Raw genomic sequence first — 25,567 nt, forward strand, 5'->3', positions numbered from 1 at the left:
GTTCCCTGTGACCTTTCACCCCCTGACACCTGGGCCACACCTGTGGCTTCTGGCCTGGGGACAGGTGGAATCTATCGGGTCCGTGTCAGTGGGTCACCCCACCTCCCCCTCTCCCCCTGGACAGAGCGGCGCTGCGTCAGTGTGTGTGTGGAGATGTGTGTATATGTGTTTTATCGGCGCTGCTCAAACACAGATGGAGATCTGCACAGGCAGAGATATCCCCCACGCACACACATGCACACACACCACTCTGACCTCAACAAAGCTCTATTCATTTCTGCCCCGATTTGCTTTGTTCCCCTGTCCTCTGTTCTCCTTTCCCTCTCCCCTCTCCACACCCACTGGTGTCCCCTCTCTTCTCCACACCCACTGGTGTCCCCTCTCCCCTCTCCACACCCACTGGTGTCCCCTCTCTTCTCCACACCCACTGGTGTCCCCTCTCTTCTCCTCTCCACTGTGTGTGTGTCAGTGTCGGTCTATATGTGTCAGTGTGTGTGTCAGTGTGTTAGTGTGTGTATGTATCAGTAAATGTATCAGTGTGTGTCTGTATCAGCGTGTGTGTGTATCGGTGTCAGACTGTGTATTAGTGTGTCTGTATCGGAGTGTGTGATGAGCTGACACACAACGGTCAGGCTGCAGTGCTGTTATCTACCCTCCCCACAGTGTGTACACTGTACCGCACAATAGCCACAGGCACAAAGGGAGGGCAGCGGGGTAAATATTTACGAAAGGGAGAGGAGGGTATAAATATGCATCTCGGACTGGAGTCGGGAGTGCAGGCGGGTCGGGCTCGGACTGTCGCAGAGAGATGGAGGCGAAGGGCAGCCAGACAGTGGCTCTGTTGGGTCTGTGCTGGATCAGTGTGGCTCTGCGTGGTGTGGCCCCCTCTGCCAGCGGGGAGTGCTACTTCAACGCCAAAGGTAAGACCAGGGCAATGAGCTGTTGAACCAATCGGAGCCGTGGCCAGAGTGGCCGGTCAGCCTGGACAGCGCCAGCTCGGCATCATGGGTAACAGGCTGACCGACTCACGGCCAGGGCGCTGGTGATCTGGGTGTTCTGCGTGTCCTGTGCATCTACAGTATGTGGTTTGTGTGTCCTATCAGTCTGTATGCTCTGTGTGCATCAGTGTGTTTATGTGCTCTGTGTGTCCTGGGAGTCTGTGTTCTCTGTGTACTCTGTCTCCACTGGGAGTCTGGGTGCTCTGTGTGCTCTGTGTGCTCAATGTGCTCTGCGTGCTCTGGGTGCTCAGTGATCAGTGTGTCCTGGGAGTCTGAGTGGTCAGTGTGCTCTGTGTGTCCTGGGAGTCTGGGTGCTCTGTGTGCTCTGTGTGTCCTGGGAGACAGTGCTCTGTGTGCTCAGTGTGCTCTGCTTGTCTACATGCTCTGTGTGCTCAGTGTGCTCTGTGTGTCTACATGTTCTGTGTGTCCTGGGAGTCTGAGTGCTCAGTGTGCTCAGTGTGTCCTGGGAGCCTGAGTGCTCAGTGTGCTCAGTGTGCTCAGTGTGCTCAGTGTGCTCTGCGTGTCTACATGCTCTGTGTGTCCTGGGAGCCTGAGTGCTGCTCCTTGTCTTTCCAGCAAGCTGCGAGCACAAGGGCCAGGTGTTTGGCATCGGGGAGACCTGGCTGACCAAGGACTGCTACCAGTGCATCTGCCTGAACCCCTTCGGCGTGGGCTGCTGTGACCAGTGAGTGGGGCTCTCTCTCCAGCTGGGCCCTGGGGCCGCCTGCAGCCGCAAGAGGGGAGGGGAGTGGGGCGGACGGGAGATCTGGGGGACGGGGTGTTTGGAGGAGATGCTAATGACATCATTGCCTGGGGTGGTGGTGGAGGGACTGTTGCTTGGCAACAGGGTCTAAAGGAAATAGCAGTTCTCCTCTCATAATTGATCCGGTAGATGTCTTGGTTTGTAGGGGAATTCACTGGTGAGTGGCATAGTGGCGCAGTGGTTAGCACTGCTGCCTCACTGTTCCGGGGCCCTGGGTCACATTCCTGGGGTGCTGTCTGTGTGGAGTTTGTATGTTCTGCCCCTGTTTGTGTGGGTTTCCTCCCACAGTCCAATAACATGCTGGTGGGTTAATTGGCTTCTGGAAAAATGTGTAATGTGTCTACAAGTGGCCTGCGATCGGCTGGGGTCCCGTCCAGGGTGTACCCCGCCTTGCGCCTGTTGCTTGCTGGCTCCCCTCCCCGAATTGCAGGAAGCTCTTAGAAAATGGACTGGCGGTTGTCTCCTGTGTGTCTACAAAGGGGCATCCATTTTTTTTCAGGCCCCTTAAAGATCTCTGACAAAGTCAGCGCTGAGAGCAACCCCCCCCCAGTAAATAAATTAGTTAATTGATTGTTCAATTAAGTAATTAAGAGCTCTGCAGGAATAAATTGCTGAGCTCACCAGGGCCAGGGGTGGGAATCTCAGCGGATGACCTGGGAAAGTGGGAAATCCCAGTTTTCCTCCCCGTGTATCTGAGTGCCATGATCCTCTCCTCTCCCTGTGTCCCAGAGGCCAGCAGCCCATCGACTTCCCAGACTGGTGCGAGGCGATCCAGAGGCCGGACTCCTGCAGCGTCGCCGTGGTGATGAGGGCCAATCACAAGATCCCCTGCATCGACCGGGGCTCCAGGGGGCGGCGGCGAGGGGGGGCGGCCTGGAAGACCGACAACGACCCCCTCTTCTGACCTCCCCCCCCCCCCCCGCGCCCAGGATTTTCCAGCCCTTAATTCCCAAGATCCCGCAGCAGATCCTGGAGAATCCTGTCGTGCATCCCAATTTTGGGAAAACCACTTCCTGCGAACCGACCAGTTCGGGTGGTGACACAAGATGTCCTATTATAACTCGATGTGTACAATATAAAAGTTTTTTTTTATTTAAAAATGTTAAAGAGTTCAAATCAACACTGTAGAGCTGTGCTCCCCTGTTTATCAGAGCTGATTGGTGTGTGTTTTGAGAAGTAAAGCACTTTGGGGTATCTGGTTACAAAAGGCGCTATATAACATAGCCAATGTTGAGATATAATAGCTGGATCACTCTCAGCCCATATGAATTTGGCGGAGCTCACAGACGAGCCCAGACTGCAGTTTTAGACTCTGTAAGGTGAGCTGGAGGGGGGTCAGAAGATCGTGGAAGCAGTCAAGAGGACCCCGATCGGCTCACCCCAGTTGGGTGGGGTTTGGCAGCACAAGTGCACATGATGTGAAGCTCCTTTTATCTTCGTTTCGGTTCTGCAGGAATATTAGTTCCAGCAGACAGCAGATATCTGTTACAGCTGCAGGGATCGCAGATGAACATGTGACTGAACGTACTGTGGACTAATAAAGGCGTCTTGGTGCACCAAAGCACAGGTCTGGGGGTATTTGTTGGCTATTTCTGCTGTCTCACACTCGTACGGGCATTAAACGGGCTCCTGGGGCAAACAACACTGTGGTAAAGGCGGGCAGGCGCCCAGCACAGCAGGAATCCTGATCCGGGACTGGCAGCAGGTAATCCACGCCGGGCTGTGCTACCAGCCACCGAGTTGGAAAGCGAAGCTATTTTTGGTTCTGTGAAATTCTGCACACAGGTTCAGTAGAAGTTAGAAACCCAAGGTGTGAGTGAGTGTGATTTGTTGTCCGTGTGTTTGTTGTCCGCCGTACGGTGGATTGGCAAACCATCCCAGCGCGTACCCCGCTGCGCCCCCTTTACTGGCCGAAGCGCTGGGAAGCGCACCTTGATTTAGGGGGCGTTCCTTCTCAAGATGGACCCCGCCCATTTGCCCGGTTGACCTATCTTTCCCAAGTTGGAGGGGGGAGAGGTTAAAGCTTAAAATCAATTGTGAAACTCAGATTATTTTTCCGAGTCTAAAAAAAATATTATAGAACCTAAATTCGTTTTCATTATAGTACTGTTGTTTAAAACAAAGACTATTGATACGTTTGTTTTGTTTGGATTCTTGCAAATAAAATGGTATTCCCCTATTCCAACTCATGTCTATCGAAATATAATGGTACGATCGTTGCCCGATGTTACCGTATTACTTAGGAAACAAATACTGCCAAAATATTGACGCCAACGCTAAAGGTTAACCATACAAAAAAGATTTTAAAAATGCTTCAGGCAGTGTGTGTTTAAAAGCCCCTGCGTGTTGGAAATATACGGAATATCTTTTTGCTTCCAAATGTAAAGTTTAAACATCGAGTAGGCCGAATATAATTTATAAAACAGACCACTGATACGTATGTATCTCTTATACAAGAGTTTCTAGTATTTTGCTCAGGCGAAATGAAATTTCATGAACTGCATGAAAAAGCGGCTTGAAATCAGCTTCTCTCTCCCACACGTAACTAGAAAGGACTTTAAGGCTGCGCGTATACTCTGTACTCTACGGCACCCCGCCTTCCTTGTCTGGCGGCTTGACGTCACCATGTCAGCAGTTTCCCCCCCTTGCGATTTAAACCGCGGGCCGGGCTCTGTTCGAAACAAGCGAGCCTGGGCTCGGGTGGGGGGGGTTTGGCGGTGCCGAGTCGAGCCCAGCCGGTCGCCATGACCGAGCCGAAGCTGATCCTGCTGTTCAGCGGGAAGCGGAAGTCCGGGAAGGACTACATCGCCGAGGTGATCCGCGACAGGTGAGCCGGCGCGGCGAGGGTCCTGCTCGGCTGCAGACACGGCGCCGCCGGCGGGGTTCACGCAGAAGGGGCAGGGCGCGTCTGTGCCTCTGACCCGTGTCAGTCTTGCTCTGGCTGTTGATCCCGGGTCTCCTGAGTGCGGGGTTTGAGTAACAGCCCTCTCCCAGATGTTACTTTTCGACTTTTTTTCCAGTCCTAGGGAATAATAACGCACCACTGATCTCCTCTCCTCTCTCTCTCTCTCTCTCCGAGGAGCAGGCTGGGTCCGGAGCTGTGCTGTATCCTGCGCCTCTCCGCTCCCCTGAAGCAGCAGTATTCCCAGGTCAGCCTGCGGCCCCTCTTCAGACTCTTTCTTGGGGTGGTGCCTGTCTGCGCGTTTTCCAGTGTCTGTCCCCAGTGAGTTGGGCTGAGTGGGCTCTTTCTTCTCCCCCGTCACTCCCAGCAGGCACCGGGTCTGGAGGAGACCCCCATGTGCGCCCTGCACTGGCCCGGCTTTCGTGCGGTTTTGGGGCGACGGGTCTCCCTTGGGGCTCCTGGGAGGGATCGGGTGCTTCACCTCAGCTGATTTCTGTTCCGTCTTCAGGAACGCGGCCTGGACTTCCCCCGGCTCCTGGGATCCGACCAGTATAAGGAGGTGTTCCGGGCGGATATGATCCGCTGGGGCGAGGAGCGCCGGAGCGCTGATCCCGGATATTTCTGCCGGCTGGTGGTGCAGGAAGCCGAGCAGCCTGTGTGGGTGAGGAAAGGGTTCATCTGGATATGTGGGTCACCCCGGGAGTGCTTCAGCCTGTGGGTGCAGCCCAGTGTCCCAGTGTCTCAGGGTGCAGTCCAGTATCTCAGTGTCTCGGGGTCCCAGTGTCTTGGGGTGCAGCCCAGTGTCCCAGTGTCTTGGGGTCCCAGTGTCTCAGGGTGCAGCTCAGTGTCCCAGGGTCTCAGGGTGCTGCCCAGTGTCTCGGGGTGCAGCTCAGTGCCCCAGTGTCTCAGGGTGCTGCCCAGTGTCTCGGGGTGCAGCTCAGTGTCCCAGTGTCTCAGGGTGCTGCCCAGTGTCTCGGGGTGCTGCCCAGTGTCCCAGTGTCTCGGGGTGCTGCCCAGTGTCTCGGGGTGCAGCTCAGTGTCCCAGTGTCTCAGGGTGCTGCCCAGTGTCCCGGGGTGCTGCCCAGTGTCCCAGTGTCCCAGGGTGCTGCCCAGTGTCCCAGTGTCTCAGGGTGCTGCCCAGTGTCTCAGGGTGCTGCCCAGTGTCTCGGGGTGCAGCTCAGTGTCCCAGTGTCTCGGGGTGCTGCCCAGTGTCTCGGGGTGAAGCTCAGTGTCCCAGTGTCTCGGGGTGCTGCCCAGTGTCTCGGGGTGCAGCTCAGTGTCCCAGTGTCTCAGGGTGCTGCCCAGTGTCCCAGTGTCTCGGGGTGCAGCTCGGTGTCTCGGGGTGCAGTCCAGTGTCTCGGGGTCCCAGGGTCCCAGTGTCTCAGGGTGCAGCCCAGTGTCTCGGGGTCTCAGGGTGCAGTCCAGTGTCCCAGTGTCTCGGGGTCTCGGGGTGCAGCCCAGTGTCTCGGGGTCTCGGGGTGCAGCTGGGTGTCCCAGGGTCTCAGGGTGCAGACCAGTGTCCCAGGGTCTCAGGGTGCAGTCCAGTGTCCCAGTGTCTTGGGGTCTCGGAATCTCAGGGTCTCAGGGTGCAGCTCTATGTCCAGCCCAGTGTCTCGGGGTGCAGCTCAGTGTCCCAGTGTCTCGGGGTGCTGCCCAGTGTCCCAGTGTCTCGGGGTGCTGCCCAGTGTCTCGGGGTGCAGCTCAGTGTCCCAGTGTCTCAGGGTGCTGCCCAGTGTCTCGGGGTGCAGCTCAGTGTCCCAGTGTCTCAGGGTGCTGCCCAGTGTCCCAGTGTCTTGGGGTCCTAGTGTCTCAGGGTGCAGCTCAGTGTCTCGGGGTCTCGGGGTGCAGCCGGGTGTCCCAGTGTCTCGGGGTCCCAGTGTCCCAGTGTCTCAGGGTGCAGCCCAGTGTCTCAGTGTTTTAGGGTGCAGCCCAGTGTCTCAGTGTCTCAGGGTGCAGCTCAGTGTCCCAGTGTCTCAGGGTGTGTCCCAGTGTGTCGGTGGGTGAGCAGGAGAATCGGCCTGACCGCTCGCTCAGATGTCTGTCTGACCTGCAGATCGTGAGCGACACCCGGCGCCGGTCGGACCTGCAGTGGTTCTGGAGCCGCTATCCTGATCGGTGCCGGACGGTGCGCGTGGAGGCAGCAGAACAGACCCGGAGAGAGAGGGGCTGGCAGTTCACCGCAGGTAGTTCACCCTCCTCCTCCTCCGCCTCCTCTTCCTCCCTGTCCCGGGCCCCCCCTCACGTCCCTCTCCCCCCCAGGCGTCGACGACGCGGAGTCGGAGTGTGGACTGGACGGGGGCGTGGCTTTCGACTGGACAATCCACAACGACAGCGGCGCGCAGCGATTGGAGGAGCAGCTGGGGGGGCTGCTCTCATTGGCCCGTGAACGAGCGGGGGTGTGACGACACGGGGGTGCGGGGAGAAGTGGTACGCGCCCCCCGAAAACCTGGCCTCCCCCCGCGTGCTGATGGCACACTGCCCGCCCTCGTGTGACTCCAGCGGCGGGAGCAGAAAAAAATCTGCGCCAACACCCCCACCAAGGGAGAGGACTTTTCCTGACTCCCCCGGACTGTGCTGTCATGTGGTTTGGCCCGGATGCTACCATGAAGAGGGGGGGGATTGAGCATGCGAGTAAAACTGCAGTCGATGCAGTTTGCTCTGAAGTTTCTTGGTTCGGCAGAGATTTCTGAACCCTGAAACACGAAAGGGGGCTGCAGACGAGGCAGGGAAGTGATGAAGTCTTGCGGGACTCGAGCAGCTGGCCTGGCAGACCCAGAACAGACAAACCAAATTAATAAAGACCTCTCAGTCCTGGTGCTGTGCTCTTTTTCTGTGACACTTGCAAATTATTAAAAAGCACCTGTTCTCTCCGGGCCTCTCCTGGCATAAAATGGGCATCATGGGAAGATAAGAGGGGAGGACACTGTCAGTAAGTGTGGGGTGTGGACCCTGGTGTCCTGACTACTGGTCACTACAGACCCCAGGACACTGTCAGTAAGAGTGGGGTGTGGACCCTGGTGTCCTGACTACTGGTCACTACAGACCCCAGGACACTGTCAGTAAGAGTGGGGTGTGGACCCTTTTTTTTCCTAGCTAAACTCCAGTCTGGACTCTATAATCTTGACTCCCACAGGCTCCCCCTTCCTTTGGGATGAAAAGTGCTATATAAATGCAATTATGTTGTTAGAAATAATACATGGCGTTGCCATTGGAGCCTGCTAGATGGCGCTATTGCCTAAGGAACAAGGGGTGGCTCTTGAATTGCTCTCGGTAATTAACAGGCACTGCTGGCGACTGCAATGTAGACAGACAGCATTACTGACATTACTGGGCGTAACCAGGGCTGGGAGCACACTCAGAGGAGACAGGTGGCCAATGACAGGGTCTGGGCAGCACTTGCGCGGGCGCACGCACACTGCATTTAATCATGTGACTTAAACTCGCCTGACACCGGCTGAGGTGGGGAAGACGTGAAAGACCTACTGAGTAACCTCCTAAGGCAGGAGATGTCCAGTCACTTCCTCAGGACCAGTGGCAGAGACCCATTCAGAGCTGGGGCTTGAACTTGAAACCTCCTGGTGTACCAGCCCTGGGTCTTGACCACCGGACCAGCTGTCCTGCTGTAACAGCCCTGGGTCTTGACCACCGGACCAGCTGTCCTCCTGTTGTACCAGCCCTGGGTCTTGACCACTGGACCAGCTGTCCTCCTGGTGTAAGAATTCTCCAGTTTTACAGCTACGTTTCTGTTAGTGATGCATCCTGAGCTAATATCTTGCTTCTTCTCCATAATCTCTCCATTATGTCATTAAGACTAGAGGCAGCCCCCCCCTAAGCTTTCAGAATAGTCGACATTGGTGCTTCTGTGTCAAAACAAGACAATGATTTTTTTACATGCCTGCCTCTTGCCTGAGGGGCAGACGGGACAGAACACGCTGTTTGGCAACACATCCTGCCTTTCTGCTTGCTGTTCTTGCTCTGTCGGTGCAGGAGGGCTCCACGGCTCTTACAGTTTGGTTCAGGAGGCCCTTGAGGAGCTGGGTGAAGGGTGAGGAAGAGAAATCTGCATGAGTCTCACCTATACCTGAAGCACAACAGCAGGATTGGTGGTCTTGAAGTTGTTGGTCTATAACCTAGGGGTGTCCAGCCTTGATCATGGGGGACCCCACTATAACAGGTCCCACAGGTCAATCTGAAATCATCAGTCTGTTACCTAGGGATGTCCAGCCCAGGTCCTGGGGACAGGTCACCCTGAAAGCATCAATCCCACGATCTATACAAAAATCATCAGTCTGTAACCTAGGGTCTCAGAGGTCACCCTGAACTTCTCTATACCGCAGGAGTGTCCAACCCTGAGCATGGGGGACCCCAGAATAGCAGGTCTCACAGGTCACCCTGAAAACATCACCTGTACCCCAGGATTGTCCAGCCCTGGTCCAGTCCAACAGGTGTTACTAGTCTCCCTGAAATCAGTTAGGAATGGAAACACTTGAAGTCTGATTAACAGTCAGCTAATTGATTCAATTCAATTAGGAGCAGCCAGCTGTGCTGAGAGCTACAGGCAGCTGGGATTTTCATTTCCCATGACCCTTGAACAACGTCATTGACCACACTGCCAAACTGACCACTTCAGTGGTTGAAACCAAAGTGGTCCCTAGTGTTCGGCAACACATGATTTCAGAGTTGGGCCTTAGTCCTGACAATACACTCAAAAGAACCAACAGGAACAGGCAGGCACAATTTCAAGATATGGATGAAGAAACACAGGAGTCTTTCCCTGGAATGTGAAGAATTGGTGCGCTTTATTCATTACTCAGTTAACCAGCAATATTATAAGACAAGGAATGGTTTACAAAATGTTTACATCTTTAAACTTGTTTGGGTTTGCAGTTTAAAACATTATTGCATTATCTTTCCAAAAAACAATTAGTATGTTTTTATGCTTTTTTGCCATTTTGTTTTGTATAGAATAATTTCTTGGTCAAGACTCATCTGTTAAGTTGCCCCTCCCCCCTCTCCTCCCTCCTAGAGGGTGGAGTCCATTTGGCAAGAGCAGGATTCTGATTGGTCCCCTCAACCCCCGCCCTCCCCATCACATGATTCGGTCCCTGCGTGAGGATTGGCAGCGTCTGTGGAGGGCAGAAAGGCTGTGATTGGCTAAGACGGATGCTGGCAAATGTGCACATGAACCTTAAAAAACACTTCGCTCCAAATAAACGAAATACTCACCCCCCCCCCCCAACCTTTTACAAACACGAACCCCCAGCTCGATGGAAATACAAAACCGTGCAAAAGAAACCCACCGACGTAAAGGCCGAACACTCGGCCGGTATCAGTTTTACTCCCCGCCGCAGACGAGAGTGGACAACGGACAGCGGTCACTCGCGGTCACCCCACTTTTGTGCCAGTCAGGCGGACAGTTATTCCGTCCGACTGACCGGTGAGACCGGGCTGGCTGGGGCAGCGCTGCAGGACATAGGCCTACAGCTCCCAGTTGCCGCTGGCGGGACTCTGCTCACAAAGATGGGGCAACAGGGCAACAGTGGGGTCACCGGGGGGGTGGGGGGTTGGAGGGTTTGGGCTGGTGGTAGAACCGGCTCCCCCTCCTGTGAGGGGGCTGCAGGCTCGGGACAGGGGTCGCCGAGGGGACGCATGGCGTAGGCAGCAGGGAACGGCACGACAGTTAAGGCCGATCGAGCTGAACTGCAGGCTCCTATACCGCCCCCCCCCCCAACGACATCAGATCAGCTCGGCGGAAAGGGTTAAAAACGAAGACCGGCGCGTGACGGGACTGACCGCAGCTCTAACACTCCCCCCTCTCTCGGGGCCCGGCGGCTCCGGAGGTCCGGAACCAGGCCCGGCGGGCGCAGGGGGAAGCGCCGCAAGTCCAGGACCGCAGCCCGACGGCAGAGGAAGGACGGACAGACGGAGGGACCGCCGCGCGGCTTCCACCGAGCCGGCGCTCAGCTCGGAACCCGCAACCAGGACCGAGCGCCCCGGCCCCGCCGAAGACGGGGCTCCGGGGGGGGGGGGGGGGGGGGGGATGGCAGAGGCTCGTCCCGGGACGAGGAGAGACGCCCCCCCCCCGGCTCTCCGTCTCAGCAGTCAGGGGTCAGGCGGCTGCAGGAATCTAGCGGGAATTTGATACGAATGCGACAGGAGGATGCAGCAAAGAAACAGGCGTTAAGAAGCCCCCCCCCCCCTTGCCCCCCCACCCCAAGTCTCCCTCTCCCTGTAAAAAAAAATCACCCCCACGCCCCCACCCCCCATTTCCCCTTGGGGTGAGTGACCGATCAGCCAGGACAAGGAGTCTGGGGACAGTGGAGGAGGGAGAGAAGGGGGGGGGGGGAAGACCAATTCTGCCCTTTCCCACCACCCTGCACCCCAAAACACCTCTCTCGGGAAGAACGGTGGGGGGTGGGGGGAGGGGACAAGACCCCCTGCCCGTTAGAAGCTGTTGAGGTCCTGGAGGGTCTGGTCCAGGGTGGCGTGGATCTTGAGATTCTCCTCCTTGGCAGCAGCCAGCCTCTCTGTACAGGAGACACAAAGGGGCGACGCGACACCCGTTAGTGGCGAAACTCCAACATCACTTTTACATTTCGGGGTCGGAAAGAAATCGGCACTGATGCGTGCCCTGCGCACCACAACGGAAGGAAAATGTGCACAGTAACGACGCCACAGAAGAGGTGAAACTTCCAGGCGTGTGCAGCGACGTGTTCTGCAGTTCAGAACAAGGCAACAAAACTTGTGGTGACGTGTTGCAGCCCTCTTACACTGCCAACAAGCAGGCTTGTGAAAGCATCTCTTTCAATGCAACAGAAATATGGCTCTCGACTTCCAAGACCACGCTGCCGACAAAAACTACTTCTCAACTGCTTGCAGATCACGTTGGAACATATCTGCGGCGAAACGTCAGCTGCACAACCTGTCCTTATTCGCTCGTACATCACAGTACATCAGTTATTACAGGGACTAGTGAGCAGGAAGGCCCGCATCACGTCGCAGCTTATGGGACTTATGGGAGACCAGGGGCTTGTGGCAACATGGCGACTTTCACCAAGTTCATGATTTTGAGCTCGACTCCAGATGTTTTTAAAAAATCCCGGCAATGAATTTATTTTGTTAGAGATTTAGCAACCGGTTTGAGAAATTGGGCCTGCAGTTCCCCTTTAACCAATACCCAACCATCCTTGTTGACGCCCGCACCCTCTGCCAGTTTCTCTTCCCATGCCGGGCAGCTGTGGCAGCTCAGCAATCCCAGATCTCATCCAGCCGCTTCCTGAAAGATCCCTGGAGTTCCGAACAACCCGACCAGGGCAGTTTGCTCCACACCCCACCCCCCCACCCATGACCCCACCGCTGTGTGAGTCTGAGGAAGAGGAAGGGTCGGCCCTTCAGTGTGCCGGCATGCAGGCCAGCTCAGAGAGGCTGGTGTGCTCCTGCTCAAACAGAGCCGCCAACAGCTCACTTCCGTCCAGCCAGGACAGGATGCCAATGCTCAGACAAGGATTGACCATCCCTCGAGACTCACAGCGGCCAAGGCTGGAACTGGCCATCTCTGGGCTGTGGGGTTACAGTGTGACCCAGACTGGACCAGTGATCTCTGGGCTGTAGGGTTACAGTGTGACCCAGACTGGACCAGTGATCTCTGGGCTGTAGGGGTTACAGTGTGACCCAGACTGGACCAGTGATCTCTGGACTGTAGGGTTACAGTGTGACCCAGACTGGACCAGTGATCTCTGGACTGTAGGGGTTACAGTGTGACCCAGACTGGACCAGCGATCTCTGGACTGTAGGGTTACAGTGTGACCCAGACTGGACCAGTGATCTCTGGACTGTAGGGTTACAGTGTGACCCGGCCCAGACTGGACAGGTGATCTCTGGACTGTAGGGTTACAGTGTGACCCAGACTGGACCAGTGATCCCTGGACTGTAGGGTTACAGTGTGACCCGGCCCAGACTGGACCAGCGATCTCTGGACTGTAGGGCTACAGTGTGACCTGGCCCAGACTGGGCCAGCGATCTCTGGACTGTAGGGCTACAGTGTGACCCAGACAGGACCAGGGATCTCTGGACTGTAGGGTTACAGTGTGACCCAGACTGGACCAGTGATCCCTGGACTGTAGGGCTACAGTGTGACCTGGCCCAGACTGGGCCAGCGATCTCTGGACTGTAGGGCTACAGTGTGACCCGGCCCAGACTGGACCAGCAATCTCTGGACTGTAGGGCTACAGTGTGATCCAGACTGGACCAGGGATCTCTGGGCTGTAGGGTTACAGTGTGACCCGGCCCAGACTGGACCAGTGATCTCTGGACTGTAGGCTTACAGTGTGACCCAGACTGGACCAGCGATCTCTGGACTGTAGACTTACAGTGTGACCCAGACTGGACCAGCGATCTCTGGACTGTAGGGTTACAGTGTGACCCGGCCCAGACTGGACCAGCGATCTCTGGGCTGTAGGGTTACAGTGTGACCCGGCCCAGACTGGACCAGTGATCCCTGGACTGTAGGGTTACAGTGTGACCCTCCCCAGACTGGACCAGCGATCTCTGGACTGTAGGGTTACAGTGTGACCCGGCCCAGACTGGACCAGTGATCTCTGGACTGTAGGGTTACAGTGTGACCCAGACTGGACCAGTGATCTCTGGACTGTAGGGTTACAGTGTGACCCAGACTGGACCAGTGATCCCTGGACTGTAGGGTTACAGTGTGACCCTCCCCAGACTGGACCAGCGATCTCTGGACTGTAGGGTTACAGTGTGACCCAGACTGGACCAATGATCTCTGAACTGTAGGGTTACAGTGTGACCCAGACTGGACCAGTGATCTATGGTCTGTAGGGTTACAGTGTTACCCAGACTGGACCAGTGATCTCTGGACTGTAGGGTTACAGTGTGACCCGGCCCAGACTGGACCAGCAATCTCTGGACTGTAGGGCTACAGTGTGACCCAGACAGGACCAGGGATCTCTGGGCTGTAGGGTTACAGTGTGACCCGGCCCAGACTGGACCAGTGATCTCTGGACTGTAGGCTTACAGTGTGACCCAGACTGGACCAGCGATCTCTGGACTGTAGGCTTACAGTGTGACCCAGACTGGACCAGCGATCTCTGGACTGTAGGGTTACAGTGTGACCCGGCCCAGACTGGACCAGCGATCTCTGGGCTGTAGGGTTACAGTGTGACCCGGCCCAGACTGGACCAGTGATCCCTGGACTGTAGGGTTACAGTGTGACCCTCCCCAGACTGGACCAGTGATCCCTGGACTGTAGGGTTACAGTGTGACCCTCCCCAGACTGGACCAGCGATCTCTGGACTGTAGGGTTACAGTGTGACCCGGCCCAGACTGGACCAGTGATCTCTGGACTGTAGGGTTACAGTGTGACCCAGACTGGACCAGTGATCTCTGGACTGTAGGGTTACAGTGTGACCCAGACTGGACCAGTGATCCCTGGACTGTAGGGTTACAGTGTGACCCTCCCCAGACTGGACCAGCGATCTCTGGACTGTAGGGTTACAGTGTGACCCAGACTGGACCAATGATCTCTGAACTGTAGGGTTACAGTGTGACCCAGACTGGACCAGTGATCTATGGTCTGTAGGGTTACAGTGTTACCCAGACTGGACCAGTGATCTCTGGACTGTAGGGTTACAGTGTGACCCAGACTGGACCAGCGATCTCTGGACTGTAGGGTTACAGTGTGACCCAGACTGGACCAGTGATCTCTGGACTGTAGGGTTACAGTGTGACCCAGACTGGACCAGCGATCTCTGGGCTGTAGGGTTACAGTGTGACCCGGCCCAGACTGGACCAGCGATCTCTGGACTGTAGGGTTACAGTGTGACCCGGCCCAGACTGGACCAGCGATCTCTGGACTGAAGGGTTACAGTGTGACCCAGACAGGACCAGTGATCTCTGGACTGTAGGGTTACAGTGTGACCCAGACTGGACCAGTGATCTCTGGACTGTAGGGTTACAGTGTGACCCTCCCCAGACTGGACCAGTGATCCCTGTACTGTAGGGTTACAGTGTGACCCAGACTGGACCAGTGATCCCTGGACTGTAGGGTTACAGTGTGACCCAGACTGGACCAGTGATCTCTGGGCTGTAGGGTTACAGTGTGACCCAGACTGGACCAGTGATCTCTGGGCTGTAGGGGTTACAGTGTGACCCAGACTGGACCAGTGATCTCTGGACTGTAGGGTTACAGTGTGACCCAGACTGGACCAGTGATCTCTGGACTGTAGGGGTTACAGTGTGACCCAGACTGGACCAGCGATCTCTGGACTGTAGGGTTACAGTGTGACCCAGACTGGACCAGTGATCTCTGGACTGTAGGGTTACAGTGTGACCCGGCCCAGACTGGACAGGTGATCTCTGGACTGTAGGGTTACAGTGTGACCCAGACTGGACCAGTGATCCCTGGACTGTAGGGTTACAGTGTGACCCGGCCCAGACTGGACCAGCGATCTCTGGACTGTAGGGCTACAGTGTGACCTGGCCCAGACTGGGCCAGCGATCTCTGGACTGTAGGGCTACAGTGTGACCCAGACAGGACCAGGGATCTCTGGACTGTAGGGTTACAGTGTGACCCAGACTGGACCAGTGATCCCTGGACTGTAGGGCTACAGTGTGACCTGGCCCAGACTGGGCCAGCGATCTCTGGACTGTAGGGCTACAGTGTGACCCGGCCCAGACTGGACCAGCAATCTCTGGACTGTAGGGCTACAGTGTGATCCAGACTGGACCAGGGATCTCTGGGCTGTAGGGTTACAGTGTGACCCGGCCCAGACTGGACCAGTGATCTCTGGACTGTAGGCTTACAGTGTGACCCAGACTGGACCAGCGATCTCTGGACTGTAGACTTACAGTGTGACCCAGACTGGACCAGCGATCTCTGGACTGTAGGGTTACAGTGTGACCCGGCCCAGACTGGACCAGCGATCTCTGGGCTGTAGGGTTACAGTGTGACCCGGCCCAGACTGGACCAGTGATCCCTGGACTGTAGGGTTACAGTGTGACCCTCCCCAGACTGGACCAGCGATCTCTGGACTGTAGGGTTACAGTGTGACCCGGCCCAGACTGGACCAGTGATCTCTGGACTGTAGGGTTACAGTGTGACCCAGACTGGACCAGTGATCTCTGGACTGTAGGGTTACAGTGTGACCCAGACTGGACCAGTGATCCCTGGACTGTAGGGTTACAGTGTGACCCTCCCCAGACTGGACCAGCGATCTCTGGACTGTAGGGTTACAGTGTGACCCAGACTGGACCAATGATCTCTGAACTGTAGGGTTACAGTGTGACCCAGACTGGACCAGTGATCTATGGTCTGTAGGGTTACAGTGTTACCCAGACTGGACCAGTGATCTCTGGACTGTAGGGTTACAGTGTGACCCGGCCCAGACTGGACCAGCAATCTCTGGACTGTAGGGCTACAGTGTGACCCAGACAGGACCAGGGATCTCTGGGCTGTAGGGTTACAGTGTGACCCGGCCCAGACTGGACCAGTGATCTCTGGACTGTAGGCTTACAGTGTGACCCAGACTGGACCAGCGATCTCTGGACTGTAGGCTTACAGTGTGACCCAGACTGGACCAGCGATCTCTGGACTGTAGGGTTACAGTGTGACCCGGCCCAGACTGGACCAGCGATCTCTGGGCTGTAGGGTTACAGTGTGACCCGGCCCAGACTGGACCAGTGATCCCTGGACTGTAGGGTTACAGTGTGACCCTCCCCAGACTGGACCAGTGATCCCTGGACTGTAGGGTTACAGTGTGACCCTCCCCAGACTGGACCAGCGATCTCTGGACTGTAGGGTTACAGTGTGACCCGGCCCAGACTGGACCAGTGATCTCTGGACTGTAGGGTTACAGTGTGACCCAGACTGGACCAGTGATCTCTGGACTGTAGGGTTACAGTGTGACCCAGACTGGACCAGTGATCCCTGGACTGTAGGGTTACAGTGTGACCCTCCCCAGACTGGACCAGCGATCTCTGGACTGTAGGGTTACAGTGTGACCCAGACTGGACCAATGATCTCTGAACTGTAGGGTTACAGTGTGACCCAGACTGGACCAGTGATCTATGGTCTGTAGGGTTACAGTGTTACCCAGACTGGACCAGTGATCTCTGGACTGTAGGGTTACAGTGTGACCCAGACTGGACCAGCGATCTCTGGACTGTAGGGTTACAGTGTGACCCAGACTGGACCAGTGATCTCTGGACTGTAGGGTTACAGTGTGACCCAGACTGGACCAGCGATCTCTGGGCTGTAGGGTTACAGTGTGACCCGGCCCAGACTGGACCAGCGATCTCTGGACTGTAGGGTTACAGTGTGACCCGGCCCAGACTGGACCAGCGATCTCTGGACTGAAGGGTTACAGTGTGACCCAGACAGGACCAGTGATCTCTGGACTGTAGGGTTACAGTGTGACCCAGACTGGACCAGTGATCTCTGGACTGTAGGGTTACAGTGTGACCCTCCCCAGACTGGACCAGTGATCCCTGTACTGTAGGGTTACAGTGTGACCCAGACTGGACCAGTGATCCCTGGACTGTAGGGTTACAGTGTGACCCAGACTGGACCAGTGATCCCTGGACTGTAGGGTTACAGTGTGACCCGGCCCAGACTGGACCAGCGATCTCTGGACTGTAGGGCTACAGTGTGACCTGGCCCAGACTGGACCAGCAATCTCTGGGCTGTAGGGTTACAGTGTGACCCGGCCCAGACTGGACCAGCAATCTCTGGACTGTAGAGTTACAGTGTGACCTAGACAGGACCAGCGATCTCTGGACTGTAGGGTTACAGTGTGACCCAGACTGGACCAGGGATCTCTGGACTGTAGGGTTACAGTGTGACCCAGACTGGACCAGCAATCTCTGGGCTGTAGGGTTACAGGGTGACCCAGACTGGACCAGTGATCTCTGGACTGTAGGGCTACTGTGTGACCCGGCCCAGACTGGACCAGCGATCTCTGGGCTGTAGGGTTACAGTGTGACCCAGACTGGACCAATGATCTCTGAACTGTAGGGTTACAGTGTGACCCAGACTGGACCAGCGATCTCTGGACTGTAGGGTTACAGTGTGACCCTCCCCAGACTGGACCAGCGATCTCTGGACTGTAGGGTTACAGTGTGACCCAGACTGGACCAATGATCTCTGAACTGTAGGGTTACAGTGTGACCCAGACTGGACCAGTGATCTATGGACTGTAGGGTTACAGTGTGACCCAGACTGGACCAGCGATCTCTGGACTGTAGGGTTACAGTGTGACCCAGACTGGACCAGTGATCTCTGGACTGTAGGGTTACAGTGTGACCCAGACTGGACCAGCGATCTCTGGACTGTAGGGTTACAGTGTGACCCTCCCCAGACTGGACCAGCGATCTCTGGACTGTAGGGTTACAGTGTGACCCAGACTGGACCAATGATCTCTGAACTGTAGGGTTACAGTGTGACCCAGACTGGACCAGTGATCTATGGACTGTAGGGTTACAGTGTGACCCAGACTGGACCAGCGATCTCTGGACTGTAGGGTTACAGTGTGACCCAGACTGGACCAGTGATCTCTGGACTGTAGGGTTACAGTGTGACCCAGACTGGACCAGGGATTTGTCACCAGGAGCACAAGTAATGAAGTAATGAAGTGCAGGTTTCCTGGCACAGCAAACAAGGTGATATTCCCAGAGATACAACTGCTCAAAATGGATTTTAGCAAATTCTGCTATACCAATTAAAGTGCAAAGACGCACATTCACCTGTTGGTTGCAGTGCTGAAAGCCGTGATTCCACTGCCTATTATAGATACGTTATAGAGGTGGGGCAGCTTCTTTGAAATCAGCACTGAAGGATCTGAGAGCGGGTGCGCCCTTCCTCATTCTTTCACACAGCAGGCAAAGCAGTTTCCGCCCCGTGCCCATAAATAGTCACATGACCTGCTGACATCTCTTTGCCCTCCTGTACCTGCCTGATCCAGTCTGACCACACCCAGCCACCAACAGGCACCACAGTGCCCTGCTGTCCTGGAGTCCTGCAACCGGGGAGCTGAAGGGAAGTTCTTCCTTTGCACAATAATAGGTGTGAAAATCTGGTGTATCAGCCCTGGGCCTTGACCACCGGACCAGCTGTCCTGGTGTAACAGCGCTGTGTCTGAACCACTGGACCAGATTTTTACTCTCAGTGTGGCGAAATGTAGCCCCAAATAACAGAGAGAGAAGATCATTGGCAACAACAAGCGCAAAATGGAGGAGGCACAAGGAGTGCTTTTGATCACAACTGAGCCTGGCCTGGCTCAGACTCTTGTGGAAAAGCTGACTTTCATACGAAGGAGTGTGTGTGTGCGCGCGTGTGTCTGATCGCTGCGGGACAACTGTAACGTCTCATTTCTTGGCAGGGGGATCTGGCCAACCTCGTTCGCACAACAGCAGCTCGACCGATTCCCAGTCCTAATGAGAATTCCAAACAAGTTGCAACACAGGAAACAAAGAGAAAAGCATTCCTATCCTATGTGCAAAAAAAAAAACTAATTACGTAACCCATCGCTGGCCCCCTCCTTCTGTTTATCCCATCATTACAACTCTCGCAGAAACACTATCTCTTGATCAAAAACTCTGCAGCACCTGCCGAGACTCTTTCACGACCGAGGAAATGATCGGATCAGATCAGAAAGTGCTGCTGGGCTGTGTCACTCTGGGACCAGTCCCAAGATCCAGCAGGGACATGCCCAGGAGAAAGGGGGCACTGCCCACGCTGACACCCCTAAGGAACTAAACCTCTTGAGTCCTGAATGAGGACTCCATGTAGCCCTGGCCTGGAATCAAGCACCCACAGTCCTCTACAGTTACTGACACAGCAGATCAGAGAGGACGCAGACTATAGGCACTCAGTCTGTCCCACCCAGCTGCAATGGCTGTTTGTGACGAGCAGATCGTAAGGACCTCCTCTGGCCTGGAGGGCTCCCTTCAGAAAGCCCAGGAGGACTCCAGGGAGCGACTGGGGAGTCTGATCTGGGCTCGCGCTACCCCACGGACATTCTCGGAATCAGCAGGACACAGGTGGGAAATGCTTGGAGGTGCGCTTTAAAACCTCCTCACTGTCGGGGGTTGTGGGGGCGTGGAGCAAGTTGCGCAGCCCTGTGGGTGAAGAACTCTCCTGATCCTTCAAGGAGGACCAGATCCCTGGATCAAGCGGCTGCATGCTCGTATGTGACCTGTCCCGGGTTCTCAGAGAGCAGCTGGCTCGTCTTCCCACACAGGGAGACTGGTGGGCAGGGCTGCACAGACCACTGGAGAATCAGCTTGAGAAGCTCCCAGGGACACCAAGGTACTCTTCCCTTGCTGTCATCCAAAGTGACTCAGTTATAAGGGCTTTTTTTAAAGCAACGTGTTGTTTACGTATCATTGCTTTGGCATCTCCACAAAAAAACAACTGAAATTACTTTTTCCTGCCAACATCTGCCTGATTTCCATGCATCTGTATCCAGGGAGCATCACACATCAAGCACTGCTGTGTTTGTGACTGCTCCCTTTCGTGCCTGGTGGTGTGTCCCCCTCTCCCCACCCCCCCCACTTCATGTCACCCCAGCTCATCAAGGGCTCTGCAATGTTTGTGCAACACCCACAGCAATGCTTATCTCTTGATCAAAAACGACACTCTTACGACAGAGGAAGCGATCGCGCTGAGCCCAGCCCTGGTGTTGAGGCCGACACGCTGGCTTCCCTCAAGAAAACGGCTGGGTGAGATCCATTAACTACTGACGACCACTACTGGCCTCCACAACGGTGCTCTTAGGTCAGCGATCTCGCTCGTTTGCGATGAGCATGAGCAAACTGCCTGAAACACAAGCACATGGCACTCTGAAGCACTGCCAAGGCGCCAGTGAGACACCCCGATCACAGCCAGAGACTGAAAAGCCACATCACTTCCACTCTGAGCAGACGGACGTGATGCAGCCCTAAAGCTACAGAAAAGAGGTAATTAACTGCAGCCCTGAACTCGTGCCCACTGCCAGAGCCGTACTGCCAGGGGCACAGCAGCACAGATGCCACCTTCTTGCCAGTGTATCAGATCACAGGGCAACAGCTGTGGTCAGTCAACATCAGAGTGCCTGAGTGACAGCATGGGGATCTGGCTGTGTTCGAGGTCACGTGCCATGCTGGTGAAGCTCACTGCACGGGATCTTCCAGGAAACAGCTCGGAAGAAATTCCAGGATCTGTGAAACCTCCCCCATGGCCCTGTCCCCCACAGTCCACCCGGTCACCCCAAAAAACAGCCCAGCCCCCCACTGTCCGCATACCAACAGCTCATCGAAACCCAGCGGTTGGTCAGCCGCCCAGTCTGCACATCAGAACGCGAAGCTGCTCTTTGGCTGCACTCAAGCTCCATTCAAACACCTCCCTGTGCCACACAGACGCACACCCCTGCAGTGTCCCCCGACACCCCCGAGACTCAAAGACACGAGGCGCGGAGGCCCAGCAGGGCTTGGAGACAGAACAAACAAGACACAGCGAGACGCAGTGAAAGCAGAATTGTTGTTTTTTTTTCTCTCCTCGAAAGTGACCTTCAAGCCCACAGCGGCGTACAGAGACAGGAGACAGGCGACAGGTGACAGGAGACAGGAGAGGCTGCAGGAGGAGGGCGCGGCGGACGAGAAGAGAAGTTCCGATCATCCGCGCGGGATGGCTGGGGGTGGCGTGCGAGAATCGGGCCGCTAACGCACTCATCTCCTGGCGGCGGGCCCGACGGGGCAACACTGATTCTGCACCCTGTCCCAGGGCAGTGACAAAACGGGGAGCCCAGCATAGCGGCTTTACACAAAGAGCGGCGGGAGCCTGGAACCCAATCCCCAAGCCTCCGACAGACTCCACAGGATCCTCTCGGGAACGGCGGGACAGGAATCCCCCGACCCTTAAGATGGGCTGTGGGCCGAAAGGGGCGAGCGGGAGACGGCGCCGGCTTCGGGAACGCCCGGGAAAGGGGTACGGCGGACGCCCCAAGCTCCCCAGCGCGACCCCACTCCTCGCGGGCGGATCTCCGGCACCCCCGCCCAGGCAGCGGGGCCATCCCGACCTTTTCCCAGGATCCCGCGGCTCCGGCAGGAAAGACCAGGAAAATCCCGGGGGCCGGGGAAGAGGGGAAAGGAAGGACAGGGAGAGAGAGAGACAGACAGAGAGAGAGAGAGAGACAGGACAAGCGTCTCGCAGGCAGGCGATTGGCGCCCTCCGACACCACAAGGGCGGCGCTGCAGAGGGCCGGGAGCTTTCGGGGGCGGGGTAGGGAGGAGGGGGACGGACCGGTGGCCCCTTGGTTTGCGAGAATATTTATCTGCGTGGAAAAAGAAGAGGGCCAACGATCGCGCTTGATTTCCGGAGGCCGGAAGCGGACAGCAGGCGGCACGCGCGGGGTTAGTGTCCGTCCGCACGGCAAGACCAGGGGAGAACCCAGCAGGCCCCACCCAGCACGGCACAGCCCCTCGCCCGACCGCGTCAGGGCGGAGAAACAGCGTCACGGCGGGGGACAACAGGGGCTCGTGCAGCCGTCCAGCCGGGGGCGCCCCGTGACCCCCACATGCACACACACAGCCCTGGATCCGCCGCTCTCGGGCGGCCACGGTAATATTTGACCACGAGCAGCTATGAGGCTCCAGGTCCGCACCCCAAACCCAGCATCCTCCCCAAGAGGGGCACCCCCCTTGGGACCAGAGAAACACTCGCTGTTCTAAAGCCACGAACACGTGGGACCCGACCAACCCGGGCTTTGAGAATCCAGGCGTAGCCCTGCCCTGCCCCGGCGGGGGCGAAACGCAGTGCTGCAGAAGGGGGTACCCCGCGGCCCGGAGGCTGCTCTAGGAAGCGAACGCTGCTCGTGTTCTCGGAGGAGGGGTCAGGAGAGTGCTTTCCGCGTCTCCCCCCACCCAGCCCCCTCACCGGCTGCGTCTGCCACCTGCAATCCGGTCCAGGCTGCAGGACTGCGCAGCTGCAGAAAACTGCGCAGATGAGGCAGCAAGGCCAGGAGGCTGTTCTGCAGATGGAGTGTGAAAAGGCTGCAGAGCTGCTCCTGGTGGGGGGGTGGGGGGGTGTGTATGTCACTCCAGTCCATGCACACACACACACAAGTGCACACGGATATTTACATGGAAGTCATGTCGTTGAGCGCGTGATCCAGCTCCTCGCTAATGGCCTTGTATTTCAGTTTCTGGGCGTACAGCTCGTCTGGGGACAGACGCAGGGGAGGAGAGAGACGGAGAGAGGCGCAGTGAGTGAGCCAGGAGGCAAGGCAGAGGAAAGAGGAAGAGGGCAAGGGGAAATGATCGGAGAGAGAAGGAGGGGGGAGACCCCGAGGAGAGAGAGAGAGAGCAGAGGGGAGTTGAAAGCCAGGTTGTACCTTCCAAGTCGTCGATGGTCTTCTCCAGCTTGGCCACTGACCTCTCAGCAAACTCAGCTCTGGTCTCAGCCTGGAGGGGGGAGTTAGGGAGCACAGTCAGTGAGCAGAGAGAGGCACTCGAACCCACGACACCACAGGAGTGAGGGAAGGGAGCCAGAACTAGCCAATTAGTGACTGGATAAGATGCTTAAATAACTTAATCAATACTTCTTTCCAGGCACAGACCTGTGTCTTTAAGGGTATTGTACCTGGAAATGGATCCCTCTTAACTGCAGAGACTTACTCATGTCTAACCAGGTTGAAACCACCTAAGGAGCTAACAGAGACCTAGATGAAAGACAGGGGGTGCTGGAAAGACGCCCAGGAGCTGGGGACCACTGTTACACTGGCCAGGGAATTAAGGGCCAGGCAGCCCCCAGCTGAAGAAACATCTGGAAGACCGAGTCCCTCCTACCTCCTTGAGCTTGTCCGTCAGGATCTTGATCTCCTCCTCGTACTTGTCCTCCTTCTGGGAATACTGCGGAAGAGAGAAGAGAGAGACCATCAGAGAGTCCTCTGCTGGAAACCTGGAGCTCCCCGGAGAGCTGGAGAGAGAGACCATACGGATTCGTCTCTCCTAATTTTTCACACCCACAATGCGGTCTGAACAACACTGCAAAAACTGCTCTTCACACTAGCACTCCATCATCATCAGAGCTGGAGAGTCACTGTAAAGACACTCAGTGCAGCTCCTCTGTATCTTCACATTAACACTCCATCATCATCATCAGAGCTGTAGAATAATGACACTTCAGATCCTTCAGGCTGGGTTTTCTGGTCCTGTCCCAGGAGTCCAGTGTTTCTGCAGGATTTCCAGGTTTCTTCAAGGAGCTGGTAGAGGAGTAAACTAAAGCCAAAAAAAGCTGATTTAGCTCATGCAGAGCCGATCAGGAATGAAAACCTGCTGACAAACTGGCCCTCCAGGATCAGGATGGGACACTCCTGCTTGAAACAGTCCCTTCCGTATTAATCCAGCCTTGAATATGTCACACTGCCCAACTACAGCAAGGAGCTCAAGGGAGAAAACAGGCAAAACATGACCATATCATGTGACTGATGATTTCAGCTTAGATAATTTCGAAAATACCAATGGCTTTTGAAAGTCAAATAGATCAGGCATCTGTGCATCGAGAGACTGCCACACACTGCCAAAACACGAGCCAGATGTCTAAACCCAACAACAGGACCGGCAGTGCACTGGACTGCAAAGCAGAAAGGAGAGAGAGAGAGACAATCCTGGCTCGGCTCCAGCGGGCTCAGCGCCCTGCGTGGAGCCACCAGCTGCAAGAGCACCGACAACGCCCTGCGCCACTCCCGACGCCACTGGAGCGCAGAACCCCGCTGTCAGCTGGCAGCCACGAGTCGGGGGGGGGTCAAGCTGCGACAGGGAGGAAGCAGCTCTGGTCTCAGTTCACACATTTCTGTGAACATCCTGGATCAGACTGCTGCTCACTGGGAGTGAGACTGACAGCACTGTAAAACCTGGAGTGGATCAGACTGCTGCTCACTGGGAGTGAGACTGACAGCACTGTAAAACCTGGAGTGGATCAGACTGCTGCACACTGGGAGTGAGACTGACAGCACTGTAAAACCTGGAGTTGATCAGACTGCTGTGCACTGGGAGTCTGACTGACAGCACTGTAAAACCTGGAGTGGATCAGACTGCTGCACACTGGGAGTGAGACTGACAGCAGTGTAAAACCTGGAGTTGATCAGACTGCTGTGCACTGGGAGTCTGACTGACAGCACTGTAAAACCTGGAGTGGATCAGACTGCTGCTCACTGGGAGTGAGACTGACAGCACTGTCACACCTGGAGTGAGACTGACAGCACTGTAAAACCTAGAGTGGATCAGACTGCTGTGCACTGGGAGTCTGACAGCACTGTAAAACCTGGAGTGGATCAGACTGCTGTGCACTGGGAGTCTGACTGACAGCACTGTAAAACCTGGAGCGGATCAGACTGCTGCTCACTGGGAGTGAGACTGACAGCACTGCAAACCCTGGAGTGGATCAGACTGCTGCTCACTGGGAGTGAGACTGACAGCACTGTCACACCTGGAGTGGATCAGACTGCTGCACACTGGGAGTGAGGCTGACAGCACTGCAAACCCTGGAGTGTGTCAGACAGCTGAGCAGTTGGCGCCTATTCACCCAAGAGATCAGCACACGTATGTAACCCGTCCAGTACACTACAAAAGAAAGCTAGAACAGGCCTCGCGCTCGCAGTGCTCCAGGTGTGCCCACTTCCCCCTTTTTGCGCTTGTCAGCAGACCGAAGAAAGAAGGAAGAGGAAACTCCCTCCCTTTCTAAGAACCGCCTTCTGGTTTCTCTAATCTCGCTGTAGCACTTGCGCAACAGGTCATGCCAGAGCTCGCTTCAGGCGCCCTCTGCCTCCAGCTGTTCCTGAATCATCTAATTGATGGGGGACTAAAACAAAATTCCAGCTCTTCCTGGAGAAAACCTGTAGTTGCACGACCAAA

The 25,567-nt window shown here is 56.0% G+C and overlaps 3 protein-coding genes across 13 annotated transcripts in view; 2 read left to right on the forward strand and 1 right to left on the reverse strand.

Moving 5' to 3' along the window:
- The first annotated feature begins 788 nt into the window (after positions 1-788).
- Positions 789-3,504, forward strand: msmp2 (microseminoprotein, prostate associated 2). The gene is made up of 3 exons (XM_069184978.1): positions 789-920; positions 1,575-1,683; positions 2,491-3,504. Exons 1-3 carry the CDS (start codon positions 809-811, stop codon positions 2,663-2,665), a joined length of 396 nt encoding a protein of 131 aa, XP_069041079.1. The 5' UTR covers positions 789-808; the 3' UTR covers positions 2,666-3,504.
- Positions 3,505-4,382: 878 nt separating this feature from the next.
- Positions 4,383-7,479, forward strand: pmvk (phosphomevalonate kinase). The gene is made up of 5 exons (XM_069184823.1): positions 4,383-4,588; positions 4,847-4,910; positions 5,172-5,324; positions 6,717-6,846; positions 6,923-7,479. Exons 1-5 carry the CDS (start codon positions 4,506-4,508, stop codon positions 7,063-7,065), a joined length of 573 nt encoding a protein of 190 aa, XP_069040924.1. The 5' UTR covers positions 4,383-4,505; the 3' UTR covers positions 7,066-7,479.
- A 1,959-nt stretch (positions 7,480-9,438) lies between these two features.
- LOC102685363 (tropomyosin alpha-3 chain) overlaps positions 9,439-25,567 on the reverse strand; it is a 30,119-nt gene continuing 13,990 nt past the window's right edge. For 4 of the 11 annotated variants that reach the window (XM_069184808.1, XM_069184811.1, XM_069184816.1 and 1 more), the window contains 4 exons: positions 23,501-23,563; positions 23,047-23,116; positions 22,796-22,874; positions 21,181-21,987 (listed from right to left, as the gene is read on the reverse strand). In XM_069184808.1, coding sequence (XP_069040909.1) covers positions 21,984-21,987; positions 22,796-22,874; positions 23,047-23,116; positions 23,501-23,563 — 216 coding nt within the window. In that variant the 3' untranslated portion in view covers positions 21,181-21,983. Of the gene's footprint in view, positions 11,191-21,180; positions 21,988-22,791; positions 22,875-23,046; positions 23,117-23,500; positions 23,564-25,567 lie in introns of those variants that run through there. The other 7 variants (XM_069184812.1, XM_069184814.1, XM_069184819.1 and 4 more) reach the window with 2 other exon arrangements.

This window comes from Lepisosteus oculatus, chromosome 27, assembly GCF_040954835.1.
Source record: "Lepisosteus oculatus isolate fLepOcu1 chromosome 27, fLepOcu1.hap2, whole genome shotgun sequence".
NCBI classification, from domain to species: domain Eukaryota; kingdom Metazoa; phylum Chordata; class Actinopteri; order Semionotiformes; family Lepisosteidae; genus Lepisosteus; species Lepisosteus oculatus.

Excerpts from the sequence above, each read along its gene's own strand:
- msmp2 (XM_069184978.1), top strand. The coding sequence starts at position 809 with ATGGAGGCGAAGGGCAGCCAGACAGTGGCTCTGTTGGGTCTGTGCTGG. Across the intron at positions 921-1,574 it reads GTGCTACTTCAACGCCAAAG|CAAGCTGCGAGCACAAGGGC; the intron begins GTAAGACCAGGG and ends TTGTCTTTCCAG. Across the intron at positions 1,684-2,490 it reads GGCGTGGGCTGCTGTGACCA|AGGCCAGCAGCCCATCGACT; the intron begins GTGAGTGGGGCT and ends CCTGTGTCCCAG.
- pmvk (XM_069184823.1), top strand. The coding sequence starts at position 4,506 with ATGACCGAGCCGAAGCTGATCCTGCTGTTCAGCGGGAAGCGGAAGTCC. Across the intron at positions 4,589-4,846 it reads GCCGAGGTGATCCGCGACAG|GCTGGGTCCGGAGCTGTGCT; the intron begins GTGAGCCGGCGC and ends TCCGAGGAGCAG. Across the intron at positions 6,847-6,922 it reads GGGCTGGCAGTTCACCGCAG|GCGTCGACGACGCGGAGTCG; the intron begins GTAGTTCACCCT and ends TCTCCCCCCCAG.